The sequence below is a fragment of the Myotis myotis genome, unplaced genomic scaffold, assembly GCF_014108235.1.
Source record: "Myotis myotis isolate mMyoMyo1 unplaced genomic scaffold, mMyoMyo1.p scaffold_m19_p_15, whole genome shotgun sequence".
In the NCBI taxonomy this organism is placed as follows: Eukaryota; Metazoa; Chordata; class Mammalia; order Chiroptera; family Vespertilionidae; genus Myotis; species Myotis myotis.
In genome coordinates, this window is record NW_023416319.1 from 52390371 (window position 1) to 52406011 (window position 15641).

The following is a 15641-nucleotide window of genomic DNA, read 5'->3' on the forward strand; positions in this document are numbered from 1 at the left end:
GAGCTATAATGAAAGGCTAGACATGGGTGTAAATCCTGGTAGCGAGGTTGAGTGTTGAAGTTCTTGTAGATGCTTAACTTTTGAGTAAATTAGGAAACAGCAGCTAAGAATGAGGATGAGGGCTTGGATATTGGGTGATTAAAGAAAGGAGGAAAAGTGTGAAATAATTATTTGGAGAGTAAAAAAAGAAAGTGTGTACTGGGGAAATTGAGGGTGTTTGCTAATCACCATTATGGCTCCTTTCTGTGTTGCTGACGTTTGCTGTATATTGGAACAGCAGAGAAGAAAATTTTGGGACATATCCTGAACAAACTGTGAAGATAGAATATATAATATTTTTAATTAGGATAAAGCCTAAATAATTCTGCTTATAGATTGTTTATTTTGAAATAGCTCATTTTTTATATATTAATCTTACATTTATTAAAGATGACAGTGTTGTGGGTTTCTTATTGTGTTTTCCCCCCCTCTCTTATATAGCTTAACCGAGCAGAATTTGAAGACCAAGATGATGAAGCCAGAGTTCAATATGAGGGTTTTCGACCTGGGATGTATGTCCGAATTGAGATAGAGAATGTCCCCTGTGAATTCGTGCTTAACTTTGATCCCCATTACCCAATTATTTTGGGTGGTTTGGGCAATAGTGAGGGCAGTGTTGGATATGTACAGGTAGGTACCCTTTGCTGTGTAATATGATCATTGAGGTTTTTTTGGACATACTTTCACCGAATAATCTTATTGAAATCTCTTCTCCCCTCAGTTGCGTCTGAAGAAACATCGTTGGTATAAGAAAATTCTCAAGTCCCGAGATCCAATCATTTTTTCTGTAGGGTGGAGGAGGTTTCAGACCATCCCACTGTATTATATCGAAGACCACAATGGAAGACAAAGACTTCTAAAATACACCCCTCAGCACATGCATTGTGGAGCAGCCTTTTGGGGTAAAATGTGATTAGAATAATTTGCCTTTAGGTTAATTTAAACATTTAAGCTTTATCATTAGTTTCCATTTTATGAAATCCCAATTCTCTCTCCTTTTTTTTGGATTGGAGTATATATGCATGTAAAATAGATACTAAATTTTGTGGTTCACTATATATTTTTTCCTGTTTTATTCAAGGTCCTATTACTCCACAAGGAACTGGATTCTTGGCAGTACAGTTTGTCGATGGCACAACAGTAAATATCTCGGATGTTTTATTTTATATATTGTGTTTGAGATATATCTTAAATATGGAATATGTACATGATACTTTAAGTGGAAAATTGCTCATTTTTAGTGTGTATAGTAAATTACTTTGCTTTTAATTTTCCTGCATCTTTTTAAGTAGATTGTGGGAGTAAAGAAGAGGGAGGTAGAAGAATTGTAATGGTACTAAGGACATTTTATATTTTTATGTACTTGGATGTGTTTTTCTAAAAATATGTAAGCAGTATTCACCATGTGCTAAGTACTATACTATACTAATACTATACTAGGTTTTGGGGATGTGTCAGATACTAGCTAGACATAAGGCCACACCCTGTAATGTTGGATTAGCAAAATATGTTCACACCGTCTTCATGTGATCAATCAGAGTGGGTTTTATTGGCCCCATTTATCAGAAAAGAAAACAATACAGTGGGGCCTTGACTTACGAGTGTCCTGACTAACGAGTTTTTTGAGATACCAGCTGTCTCTCGGCCGATTTTTTTGCATTGAGTTGACAGAGTAATTTGAGTTAACGAGCTCCTTAATGAGCTCGGTCTCTGAACGAATTAAACTTGTAAGTCAAGGCCTCACTGTAGTGAACAGATGGAACCCACCCTGGAGGTCTGAAATTTAATTTCTTAAACAATATAACCAAACTTTCATGTTCCTTTTTATCTCAGATAAGTCATTGTTGTGAAACTATGTTACTGTGAGATCACCCTCATTCAGGAAAATACTGAAGACATCAACATTAGTTTGGCTTATGTTCATTATAGTTTCAGATTGCTTTTGTTAAAATACTGTTTTGCATGTTCAGATATTCTTTTTTCTTAGCTAATTGTAAGTGAAGTGCACTTTGCTAATTTATTGTATCACAGAATTGTAGTTGTTCTCTTGCTGATATTATTCCTGTATTCAAATTTTGGGGGTTTCCTTTTTAGCCTGATTTCAGGATAGCTGCCACAGGAACTGTTCTTGATTTGGATAAATCCATAAAAATTGTGAAGAAATTAAAGCTAACTGGTTTTCCATATAAAATTTTCAAGAATACTTCATTCATTAAGGTCTGTATATTTACATATTTATAAATGTATATTATAGGGGTGGGCAAAAATAGGTTTACAGTTGTGAGTATACAGATTATTCTTGTATTTATTTATACTAGAGGCCCGTTGCAGGAAGATTCCTGCAAGAATAGGACTTCCTCGGGCCGATTGCGCCGCCTATCCTCGCCACCCAGGCCAGACACAGGGGCCCGGATGGCGGCTCGCACTGGCCCACCCTACCTGCAGTATGCAAATTAGCCGCCATCTTTGTTGGTTAATTTGCATATTGCTCTGATTGGCTGGTGGTGTGGCAAAGGTATGGTCAATTAGCATCTTTGTCTTTTATTAGGTAGGATTATAACTGTAAATCTACTTTTGCCTCCCCCTTGTATTATTAAAGGAGCAGTGAAATACTTCTAAAATGTAGGTCTAATGTTTTCAGAAAAGGAATTTAAATAAGCTTGGTCTTAGATATTTTCAGTTTACTAGTACTTTTTTCTGTTGGTTTCTGTGTTACCTAAATATGCTCAGCAATCTTAAGGTGAAGTAAAATAGAGATAGTTAGTAATTGAGGCTATTACTTCCAGTGAGACTGTCATAGAGCTAATATGTGTAATCTTTCATTGGGCTTTGTTTCCTGCCTTTTTGGTTTGTGTTAAGAAAAGAGAAAAATCATAGATTTATCAGACAGATTAGTAGAAAAATAGACAAAGCCATTCTCAACATACTTGTGGACAAGAGTATAGAGAGATGGACACTTACGTGGTATAACATCGGAGGGTGGTTTGACGTTTATTGAAACTTTCATTGGTGGGTATTCCCACTAACACAGAGTTAAGATGATTATAAGATGTTCTTACAGTATAGCATTTATCTAGCTCTTTGTTTTCTGAGTGTGTGCACCTAAGTAATAGGAAATGAGCTGGACAACAGAGGCTATCCAGCTTAGTTCAGACTAATAGATATCTTCTATTCGATATCAGTGATGAGCATGATAATGAGCCCACAATAGATAACATTTGTATCTTAATGTTATTTTGGGGAAAATAAAATAGAGTTGTATTCTTTTTAATCTAGTAATTCCACTTAAGGGGGAAATAGTTTGATTATTACCTTTATCACCCTTCAGTGAGTTCTGTTTTATAACCAAGGATGTAGTTATGAACTAAGAAGTAAAGTATCTGATTTTGTGTGTGTGTATTTTTTTACATATATATATATATGCCTGTAGGGAATGTTTAATTCTGCCTTAGAAGTGGCCAAATTTGAAGGTGCTGTGATCCGCACTGTCAGTGGAATAAGGGGACAGATCAAGAAAGCTCTCCGAGCTCCCGAAGGCGCTTTCCGGGCCACCTTTGAGGACAAGTTGCTGATGAGTGGTAAATACCTTTCTATTGATTTCCATCTAGTGTGGGTTAGAAGTTGCAGTTCAGGTCTTTAGAAAACTGGGGTCAGCTCCAGCTCTTCCGGTTGGAGCATCATTGCAGTGTGCCAGGTCACGCTGTATCTGGGGCCATGTGATTCACAACCAGGAAAAGTTTTGTGATATTCAAGAGTACATAGTTCACTTGGTAAAATCTGTCTTCAAATTCTGTGCAACCAGCTTGAGAAGTTTGGGGTGAATGTTTTGTTCTTTGTTTGACATATGGATATGAACCTTCTTCTGAAAATGTTAAAGTAAATTTCCTCTCTTTCCAGATATTGTCTTCATGAGAACTTGGTATCCTGTCTCCATTCCAGCCTTCTATAACCCAGTAACATCTTTGTTGAAACCAGTTGGTGAGAAAGATACCTGGTCAGGAATGCGGACAACTGGTCAACTCCGGCTCGCCAATCGTGTCAAACTGAAGCCCAACAAGGATTCTCTGTATAAGGTACAGTCACGCATGTGCTCTCTAGATGGGTCGTCCAGATGCTTTGTATGTAACATTTCCTGTGCTTTGAATTTTCAAGTAGAGAGTCTAACATTAAATTTGAATGAACATGTTGTATGTTTATAGACTATTTTAGAAGAAACATTGCAAAGCAGTAATAATTGTTTCTGTGATTTGGAAAATAGACTTAAACTTTTCATTGTATATTTTGGACTGTTTTTTTCCACCACATATACTTACTACTTTTAAAAATAATATGCTAATTCTTATTGAAGCAATGTGGGTTTAGGGGAAAGTTTTTATTGAAATGTTAACACACATACAAAAAAGTATACAAATCAGAAGTGTATACCTCAATGATGTTAACACACTCAGCTTGCCATCACCTGGATGAAGCAATAAATTACCAGCACAACAGAAGCCCCCCGTGACCTTTCCCAGTCACTCCTCTTCAACCTCAAAGACACTCACTGTCTGATTCTGACTCCTGACATGTAAATGAGGTCTGCCTGTTTTTGAGTTTTATAAAATAGAGCATATATTTTGCCTGGCTTCTTTCAGTAGTAGTATGAAATTCGCTCATGTTCTTGTATGTAGCAGACATTGATTTGTCGTTATTGTCTAGTAGAATTCTGTTATATGATGATGTCAGTTTACTGATGGAGTTTAATTGCAATATTTGGTTATTATAAATGCTGTTCTGAATACATATGTATGACTTGTTTGGTGTGCACGAGCACCCATTTTTGTTGCATAGGTCCCCACGGGTGGGGTTGCCAGATTACAGAGCAGCATGTGTTCTGTTTCAGCGTATGATGCCTGTAGTATTTTGGTGTCATACCCAGTGAGGCTCCCACTAACAGCTACCAGAGTTCTGGTTGGTCCATATCCTTGCCAGTCTGGCTTCTTCAGTACTTTTTTATTTTAAGTTCTTAGTATCTGTCTGGATTCCCATTTTCATTTAGATTTTGGTCTCAAAACTTCCTTTTTTTTCTTTGCAGGTTAACATTACATTTGAAAAGAGTTGTTTTAATGCAGGATATTTTATTGTTATATAATAAGATGGTAGTGCAGGGTATCAGTCTGATCTCTGCCTAAGACAGAAGGTCCCCGGGCATTACTTTTTCTTTCTTTTTAAAAAGTTTTTAAATACGTTTTTATTGAGTTCAAAGGAGAAAGAGGGAGAAGGAGAAAGAAACATCAGTGATGAGAAAGAATCATTGATTGGCTGCCTCCTATACGTCCCCAACTGGGGATCAAGCCTGCAACCAGGCATATGCCTTGACCAGGGATTGAACCTGTGACCTCCTGGTTCATAGGTTGATGCTCAACTGTCTGAGCTACACTGGCCAGGCTTGGGCATTACTATTTCTTTAAAATAGTTCATAAGATTTTGAACCATGTTACATTCATGTCTCTTAGAATATGCTGCCCTTCAGCTCCTGGCACCTCTTGTCCAGTCTGTGGTGCTTACTCTTTTTGAGAAGGTGATTTCTCCTATTTCTTTCATTCTAAAGCATTTTAGTTTCTTAAAACAGAATATTGAATATTACTATAGATGATGTCTTTAATAATAAATTTTTTTAAAAAAATTTAATATATTTTTATTGATTTCAGAGAGGAAAGGAGAGGGAGAGAGATAGAAACATCAATGATGAGAGAGACTCATTCATTGATCAGCTGTCTCCTGCACGCCCCCTACTGGGGATGAAGCCCACAACCCAGGCATGTGCCCTTGACCTGAATCAAACCTGGGACCCTTCAGTCCGCAGGCCAACGCTCTATCCACTGCTAGAGCAATAATAACTTTAAGGACATAAGAGAAATATTGCTTTATATAGTTGATGTTGACCTTGGTAAAGATGTAGGGTAAAACTCTCTACTTATTAACTAGTTCTGAGGCAGTTAACAATTTTAGTCATCTGAATTTAAGCATAGAATTTAGATTACTTTAAAATCTGAAAGTAGAGCTTACCCTGCCTTCATTTGTTGCTTAAATCTCAGTTTTCTCAGCTGGCCTTCCATTAGAAGCAGAACAAAGTTAAACTTCTCAGTGAGAATTGGGTGAGGAGACTGGTTCTGAGGAAGAACTATGTCCTTAAGTCCAGAGAGGCTGATAGTAAAGATGAACAGTGAGATTATTCTTGTTCGGCTAGAAAAACCACCTCAGTGCTCCAGAGATAAGGCCGGACTTTTCCATTTAAAGAGACTTTGGATCTTTTTATCTGCTCTGTAAAGACTCCCATAGTACATATTGTAGTAATAGGCACATTTGAATTCTTGGGAAGAATTGCAAATATTCTATATATTTCTCTGTTTCGCCTAGAGTTATGCATGTCTTTTGAGGCAGTCCATGTTTGATGTATGATTGAATCCTTATTTCTGATTGTCAGCAGATTCTGGTGTTACTAATCTTGTGGGAAAAGTCAACAATCCATTGAGAAGATTTTATGCAAGTTTTAAATGCGTGTAGGTCATAATTTATATCAGTCTTTGTTTTTTTTTGTTTGTCTTTCAGCTGATTGTGAGGCAAAAGAAACATTTTAATTCACTACACATTCCGAAAGCCTTACAGAAGGCCTTGCCCTTCAAGAACAAGCCTAAGACCCAAGCAAAGGCAGGCAAGATACCAAAGGACAGGCAGAGACCAGCTGTCATACGGGAGCCTCATGAAAGAAAGGTACTGTCAACGAATGGCTTACTGCACATTGCATTTAGATGTGAAAATAATGCTTTCAGTAGCACACTTGGCATATCCACTGTGTTCTCATTTTTCATCAGAAAGGATAAGGGCCAGAGTAATTCAAGGCCCTAAGAACTGGAAGCTAGAGGAAAACTAGAGTCCATTTCCCTTCTGTTCAGCTATGCTCTGTCTCATGCATTTTGATGGGAAGAATTGGCACACAGCTGGCGAATCACTCTGTGTTAATTGGTTGTACATAGTATCCAAGAGTGACTAACAAAGGTAGTTTTGTGATGAAGGTCATTAAAGTATTTCGCTAAGTAAATAGACTCCCACATATAGCTTCATGCAAATTATAGTTTCCTAATTCAGGATAAATTTCACTAGGTTAACATCCATTTGTATCATAAATGGATCCTAGTTTTTGTACAGTCAGTTTTGATACCATGGCCCTTAGAAGGCAGGCCCGCAGTAAGTGTAAGGATATTCTGATGCTCACTGGGTTTTGTCCTTGTCAGGTCCTTGCGCTGCTGGATGCTCTGAGTACAGTGCACCGTCAGAAGATGAGGAAGGCCAAGGAGCAGCGGCACCTGCACAATAAAGAGCACTTCAAAGCAAAGCAGAAGGAGGAAGAAGAGAAACTGAAGCGGCAGAAGGATCTCAGGAAGAAGCTCTTTCGAATTCAGGGTCAAAAAGAAAAAAGAAATCAGAAGTCCAGCCTGAAGGGGCCTACAGAGCAGTTGAAATGAGCTCCAGACTGTCATTGGGTCTGCAGGGATGGGTGGTTTCAAGTATTGTAGCCCTTGTCAGTGACAGGTAGGGGCACTAGAGCCAAGAAAGATCTCTGCTGGATTCATCTCCCATACTGTGCCTTTGAGAAGAGAAATGGAAATCTGCTGATAGGATACCTGTTTGTTCTCAACATCTGGGTTATGTCAAGATTTAAAGCAGTATAATTTGTGCCCAGCCAGTGTGGCTCAGTGGAGCATCAGCCTGTGAACCAGGAGGTCAGGGTTCAATTTCTGGTCAGGGCATATGCCCAGGTTGCGGGCTCGATCCCCAGCAAGGGGCATGCAGGAGGCAGCCAATCAGTGATTCTCATCATTGATGTTTCTATCTCTTCCTCACCCTTCCTCTCTGAAATCAATAAAAATATATTTAAAAAATAATAAAGCAATATAATCTGTGGTTTTGTAGATTTTCTCACATTTCTCTTAAATTTTTTGTACATAAAAAATGATTAGAATTTAGTTTTGGCTTAATGTTTTCATTAGGGATGGATGCCTGATGATTGTGGGTACTTTATCACCTTCATGCGTCTTCCAGAAGGGGGGATATTAACTTCAAACCTCAGCTTTAAAGTAAAGTTATGGAGAAGGATGAAGGGTACAGCACAGCTGAGTTTCCTGCAGGCCACACGATGTGCAATAGTGCAACAACCCAGCTACAGATGGGAGAATCCAACAGCTTCTGTGAAGCCAGACTTAGAGACTTGCAAAAATGTAAAACTGTTACTTTCCTACAAATGGTTTTGCTTTCAAAAATGTTTTTCACAAGAATATGCTGTTTATGTTATCGTATAATAAACTTTTTTGTTCTTTTAAGACAAATTATTAAATTTTTCTTAGCTCTAATTTCTTATGTAGTAAAAATTGATAGTTACAACCCACACAAAAACTCTGAGGACCTCAGTCATCTGTAGTTGAATTCTATTTTTATACCATGTGGTCAGTGAAGATGCTTGAAATGATTTCAGTATTCTTGAATTTAAGACTTATTTTGTATCCTAACATGTGGTCTATCTTTGAGAATGTCCCATGTGCACTTGAGAGTAATGTATATTCTGCTTTGGGATGAAGTGTTCATTGATATTAATTTAATATCAATTAAATCCATCCAATTCAGAGTGCCAGTTAAGGTTGCCGTTGCCTTGTTGGTTTTTTGTGTGGAAGTTCTATGCTTTGATGACAATGGGGTATTAAAATCTCCTACCATGACTATGTTACTGTTGATCTTTTCCTTAATTTGCAACAAAATTTTCTTCATTTAGGTGCTCCTATGTTGGGTGAACATATGTTTGTTTGCAAGGGTTATATCTTGCAATATAACACGATATTGGATCAATCCCATTACTATTATGTAGTGATCTTTGCCTCTTGTTATGACCTTTGTTTTAAAGTCTGTTTTGTCAGATACAAGCATTGCTACCCCAGCTATTTTTTTTTTTTCGTTTCTATTTGCATGTAATATTTTTTTTCCCATCCCTTCACTTTCAGTCTGTGTATCTTTCATTCTGAGGTGGGTCTCTTATGGACAGCATATACATGGGTCTTGCTTTCTTATCCATTCAGCTACCCTATGGCTTTTGATTGGAGCATTTGATCTATTTATAATTAAGGTTATTATTGAAAGGTACTTATTGCCATTTTATTCTTTATACCTGTGTTTCTTTCTATTTCTTCTTAAAGCAGGTCCTTTAACATTTCTTGCAATACTGGTAATGAACTCCTTTAGCTCTTTTGGGGGGGCGGGGGGGAGCTCTTATGTCCCCTTCAATTTTAAATCATAGTTTTACTGGATAGAGTAGTCTTTGTTGTAGGTCATTGCTTTTTATCACTAAGTATTTCATGCCAATCCCTCCTGTTGAGAAATCAGCTGACAGCCTTATGGAAGATCCTTTGAAGGTAACTAATTGTTTTCTCTTGCTGCTTTCAGGAATCTCTCTTTATCTTATAATCTTTGACATTTTAATTATGGTGTGTCTTAGTGTGCGCCTCTTTAGGATCATCTTGTTTGGGACTCTGTTTTCTGAACTTTTGTGACTTCTTCCCTCAATAGATTAGGAAAGTTTGCAGCCATTATTCAGTGTTTGATCCCTTGCTCACTTTCTTCTTTTTCTGGTCTACCTATGATGTGGATGTTGTATGCTTGCTGTCTGAGAGGTCTCTTAGACTTTTTCTCATTTTTTAAAATTCTTTTCTCCTTTTGATGCTTTGCTTAGGTACTTGCTGTTATCTTGTCTTCTAAATCGCTGATTCAGTCCTTTGCTTCATCTAACCTGCTGTTGATTCCTTCTTGTGTAGTCTTTATTTCAGATATTGTATTCTTCATTTTGAACTGGTTCTTTTTTATGGTTTCTATGTCCTATTTCATGCTTACTATCTCTTTTTTTTAAGTTTTCACATCAATCTTCTTCTAAGGATCTTGGTCATTCTTATAACCATTTTTTAAAACTCTGCATCTGATATGTTGGTTACTTCTATTCCATTTAATTCTTTTTCTGGAGATTTCTCTTGTTCTTTCATTTGGAGCATATTTCTTTGTCTCTCCATTTTGTCTCTGTATTAGGTAAATCTGCTATGACTTCCAAACTTGTTATAATGGCTATATGATGTAGGTGTCTTGTTGCGCTCCATGGCACAATCTTCCAGATAATGTGAGCTTGGTGCTCCAGGAATATTGTGGGTTTGTTGTAGTTGCATCTTGAATGCTGTTGGTCTTTTTTGTGGGTGAAATTAACCCTTTATGCTAGTTGCTATAAGGGTAAACCTTGATCACTGTGCATGAGATGCTGCTCCCGAGGTGTAGTTCTCAGCAGGGTCTGGAATCCCCTTTTGCATGTGCCACTTGTTCAACTAGTTGAGTTGAGCTCTAGTGTGGTCTGAATCCCACCACTGGTTGTGTTAGTTTTGTGTCCACTTGAGTGGGGTTCAGGTTAGGTTGATGTCACACATTGTGTGTAATAAATAGGCCTTGGGCTAACAAGCTACCATGCTGTTTGTGGCTGTGTGTATTGGGCCAAGGTGTGTGTGGGAGGGGGCCAATCTGTGTATAAGCATCAGCTTCCTCCAACTTAGAGCTGGGGGCAGATCTGTGGAAGGACTGAGGCTCTCTGAGGTCTGCCTCCACCTGTCAGCTAGCTACTCCACCTCCCCTGAGATTGCCTGGTCTTCCTCCAGAGCCTTCTAAAGAAAGACTAGGGTGGGCCCAGGCTGGCCATGACCTACAGACCCTTCCACAGGTTGTGAGCTCAGTAGGGTAGATCAACGAGGTTGGGTGGGTAGGGTTAGTGGGTCTACTTGGGAGGTCATGCCATCAGGCATTTAAGGAGGGGAAAGTGGCCCCTACACCAGGGCCATCTCAGTCAGTGTCTCCAAGTCTAGCTTCCCCGGAAGGAGCACACTGCAGGTTTAGGTTGGGTGCACCCAGCTGCACCCACTACAGGAGCAAGCTCAGCCAGACAGAGCCAATGGGCTCAGGGAGACAGATCAAAAGAGCCTCCCATTGGGGTACTGCTGGCCCAGCCAGCAAAATAGGTCTAAGCCAGCAGTTCTCAACCTGTGGGTCGTGACCCCTTTGGGGGTTGAACGACCCTTTCACAGGGGCCGCCTAAGACCATCAGAAAACATATATAATTACATATTGTTTTTGTGATTAATCACTATGCTTTAATTATGTTCAATTTGTAACAATGAAAATACATCCTGCATATCAGATATTTACATTATGATTCATAACAGTAGCAAAATTACAGTTATGACGTAGCAACGAAAATAATTTTATGGTTGGGGGTCACCACAACATGAGGAACTGTATTAAAGGGTCGTGGCATTAGGAAGGTTGAGAACCACTGGTCTAAGCACTTCATCCCCATCCTAGACAATAGCCTCAAGGGACTCACACTTTGAAGGTCCCAGCTCTTAGCTGCTCTCCTTTCCCTTCACAGAACTGAGCCCAGAGGGCTCGGGTATTGGTGCCTGGCAGGGCTGGTCCAAACAGTCTATAGGGGATGGTGCCTGTAGGAGGTAGCACAGGCTGGGATTGCAGGGAAGTTAGTGCCTGCTCACCCTGTGAAGTAGCAATGCCCATCTGGTTCCTAGACAAAAGCTTCCCCAGGAGACACACTCAAAGTCTCAGCTCTGCACAGCACTCTGGTCCTGGTGTGTCTGAACTCAGCTGGCCATGTGATTCAAAGGTCGGGGAAAGAGCACCATCTATGCCTTCTTTCCAAAGCCACTCAATTTAGTCGTCTGAGTCTCTGCCAAGAGCCTCCCCAGAAAAAGGGCCCCGAAAGTCACTGCTGGGTACAGCCAGCAGACACCCCTATGGAACCCAAGTATGTGTCACCCGCAGTTGGGGGCCTAGCAGTGCACACCCAGGCTGATGCTGTAACAATAGGAATGCTCGTCCCTAGGAAGGTGGCATCTAGGAGACCTAGACGGACTGAATCGTCACTGATTTTCAACACCAGATGCTATGCGGGCTCCTCTTCCCATCCGTATTGCTCTGGGTTGGGGATCCCTGGAGAGAGGGGATTTTGAGTCTACCAGACCCCTCCGGCTTCTCAGCTGCCACACTTGGGGCCAGCCCTTCCCAGGTCCACCCTTCTTATCAGTCTCTATGTGGCTGCTTCTGTGAGTTCTTGGTTATAATATCTCAGTTCAGTTATCAGCCTTCTGTTGGTTATTTGGGTTGATTGCTCTATAATTTAGCTGTATGTCTGGTTTGGGGCCCAGAGGAGGTGAGTGTAGCTTTCACCTACTCATCAGCTATCGGGGGATATCAGATTATCTATTTTATCTTGAGTAAATTCTGATAGGTTTTGATAGGAATTGATTTCATCTAGGTTGTCAATTTTAGGGGCATATAATTAATTTTAGGATTCCCTTACAATCTGTTTATTATCTTTGGTGTCTTTAGTGCTATCACCTCTTTCATTGTTAATAGTGGTAATTTGTGTCTTCTCTACTTTTGTTCTTTGTCAGTCTTGCTGAAGGTTTATTTTATTGATTTTTTTCTGTTTTCAATTTCATTGGTTTTTACTCTTTATGCCTCTATTTTTGTGCATTCCATGCTTTTATTCTGCTTTTCTTTTTCTAATCGCTTAAGGTTGAGGCTTAGATTAATAATTTGAGATTTTCCTTCTTTTCTAATATAAGCATTTAATGTTATACATATCCCTGTAATCACTGTTTAGCAGCAGGTCGCAACCCGCCTTCTATGGGTTGTGGTTACCAAGTTCCATCTACAATGCCCTGGCACTGTGAATTGGGTCAGCCCCCTGTGTGTGCTACCCAGTGGTCTGTGTGGAACCCGGACATTGATCTGTCTCTTAGGTCCAGGATATAAGATATGCTATTTAGGGTTGGATCTACACAAGCACGTTTCAGGAGGGAGCCCAGGAGTCATAGACAACATTTTGGATTCAATGCCCTAAAATCTTCCCACTGTTTTATTTACCTGATTCTTTCCAGTCCCTGTGGCTCTCCTTTATAGCCCTGCACCCAAGAAACTGGGGCTTTGTTTATCCCACTACGCCAAGGCAGTAAAAGAACCGAGAGAGTAAAAACAATAGTTTTAAAAGCCCACCCTACTTGGATCCCAGCTCTCCCTATCAGAAAAGGCAGTGCTTGTGGGCAGCAGGGGACTAAGGTATGAAAATATAGAATAAAGAAAAGGGGCCTGGGAGGACAATTCCTTGGTCTCCGGTCTCCCTGGGTGTTTGGAGGCACTTTTCTGCTCATCCTGAAGGGAAGGCTTTCCTGGGCTCTGTTCCCCCCGATGCCCACCTCCATGGTGAAGGCTGCCTGAGGAGAGGCTGTGAGACCGTGGGGAAAGGAAATGGTAAAACTCAGCACCCACTCAGTTTTACTTTGAATTATTGTCTTTTTTCACCATTCTCCTGCTGTCACTTGATTTTAAAACACCTCGAATTCCTCCATTCATTCTAGATTTCAGAGTTGCATTTCAGTGGGAAACAGAGTGAAATGTGCTTACTTCATTTTCCCCTAAATTGAAACCCACCCCTTTTTTTTTCCTTAAAATAAACCTCAAGTGAGGTCCTGAGGTCGTTTTTTAAAGTGCATTTATTTTTAAGTAATTATAGATTCACAGGGATTTTGACAAAAAGGGTACAGGGAGGTTCCTGTCTCTTTCCCCAGCTTTCTCCAATGCCAACATCTGTCATAACCATATATTATATCAAAATTAGGAAACCAACCTTGGCTCAACTGCAGCACTTACTCAGATTTCACAAGTTATTCATGTTCGCATGTGTGTATTGTTCTGTGCAATATTTTCATGCATGTAGCTTTGTGTACCTACCACCACAGTCATGGAACATAACTATATCATCATCACAAGGCTTACCCATGCTCCCACTTTACTTACGTTTTGCAAAAAATATATATTTTTTTGATTTCAGAAAGGAAGGAAGAGGGAGAGATAGAAACATCAATGATGATAGAGAATCATTGATTGGCTGCCTCCTGCACACCCCCTACTGGGGATGATCGAGCCCGCAACCTGCACCTGTGCCCTTGACTGGAATCAAACCCCAGACCCTTCAGTCCACAGGCCGATGCTCTGTCCACTGAGCCAAACCAGCTAGGGCCTTGTTACCACTTCATAGCCACACACCCCTTACCCTGGCCCTAATCTCTAGCAACTATTAGTCTGTTTTCCATCTCTGTAATTATGTTACTTCACAACTTCGTAGAGGCAGAATCATATAGTACATATCCTTTTTAAGTTGGCTTATTTCAGCATAATTTTCTTGAGTTATCCAAGTTGTTGCATATATAAATAGTTTGTTCTTTGAAAATACTGGATAGTATTCCAGAATATGAATGTATCACAGCTTGTTTAACCATTCACCATTGAAGGGCATTTGAGTAGTTTCCCATTTGGGGGTATTACAAATAAAGCTGCTATGAATATTCATGTGAAATATTCTGTGGAAAAGTAAGTTTTCACTTCTCCAGTATAGAAACCCAAGGTTGCATTTTCTGGGTCATATGGTAAGTCCATTTATAGTTTTAGAAGAAACTGCTAAGCTATTTTCCAGAGTGGCTGTACATGTCACACTCCCACCAGCAATGTATGGAGCTCTGGTTCTCTGCATCCTCACCAGCATTTGGTGTTACCACTTTTTAAAAAACAACTTTAATAGATGTGTAGTCATAGCTCATTGTGGTTTTAATTTGCGCTTCCCTAATGGCTAATGGTGTCGACCATGCTTTCATGTGCTTTTTTGCCATCTGTATATCCTCGTTGGTCATGTATCTCTTCATATTCTTCATATCTTTTGTATATTTCCCTTTTGTTTATTTAATGTGGAGTTTTAATAGTTCTTTATATATTTTAGTCACGAGTTCTTTGTTAGATTTGTGATTTGCAAATATTGTATTCCAGTCTGTAATTTGTCTTTTCGTCATCTTAACAGGATCTTTTGCAGAGCAAAATAATTTTAAATTTAATGTGGTCCAATTTATCAATTTTTTTCACATGTGGGTATACTTTGATGTCAAATATAAGAACTCTTTGCCTAGTCCTTCCTTTCTCTCTCCCCACCCCCTTCTGCCAGTGCCTTAACCTTAGACTTTCCAGCTTCCAAAATTGTAAGAAAGAAATGTCTGTTGTTTAAGTCACCCAGTTTATGGTATGTTTGTTTTAGCAGATGAAATGGACTGAGGCAATGGGAGAAGAAAACCCAGGAACTCAGTGCAGGGCCACTCCTCACGTCTGTCTTTCCTGGACAGTCTGCCTACCTCTGTCCACCTTACAGAGTCCTGCTAGGCTTGTCTGGTAGGATATTTTCAGTGCACGTAGTCACATTCAGTGGGAAGGAGTCTACAGGTGAGTGTACACCATCCTGTCATGGAATGCCCAGGCAATGTTTCAAGTATTTGGCATGTGTTGCCACAATGTCTGTCCCCTGAGGAGGGCATGACGATGTATATTCCTACAGCAATGTCTGCATGCATCCATTTTCTTCACCCAATGAAAACAGATAATGTAAGATTTTTGTTTTTAAATTTTGCTTTTGGTTTCTAGTAAGGTGGAAA

At 39.6% G+C, this 15641-nt stretch overlaps 1 protein-coding gene across 5 annotated transcripts in view; it reads left to right on the forward strand.

Moving 5' to 3' along the window:
- Window positions 1–8399, forward strand: part of BMS1 (BMS1 ribosome biogenesis factor) — a 35397-nt gene extending 26998 nt beyond the window's left edge. For 3 of the 5 annotated variants that reach the window (XM_036337279.1, XM_036337282.1, XM_036337281.1), the window contains 8 exons: window positions 481–669; window positions 761–941; window positions 1121–1179; window positions 2134–2256; window positions 3470–3617; window positions 3937–4112; window positions 6631–6792; window positions 7314–8399. In XM_036337279.1, coding sequence (XP_036193172.1) covers window positions 481–669; window positions 761–941; window positions 1121–1179; window positions 2134–2256; window positions 3470–3617; window positions 3937–4112; window positions 6631–6792; window positions 7314–7544 — 1269 coding nt within the window. In that variant the 3' untranslated portion in view covers window positions 7545–8399. Of the gene's footprint in view, window positions 1–480; window positions 670–760; window positions 942–1120; window positions 1180–2133; window positions 2257–2357; window positions 2555–3469; window positions 3618–3936; window positions 4113–6630; window positions 6793–7313 lie in introns of those variants that run through there. The other 2 variants (XM_036337283.1, XR_004972255.1) reach the window with 2 other exon arrangements.
- Window positions 8400–15641: the final 7242 nt, after the last annotated feature.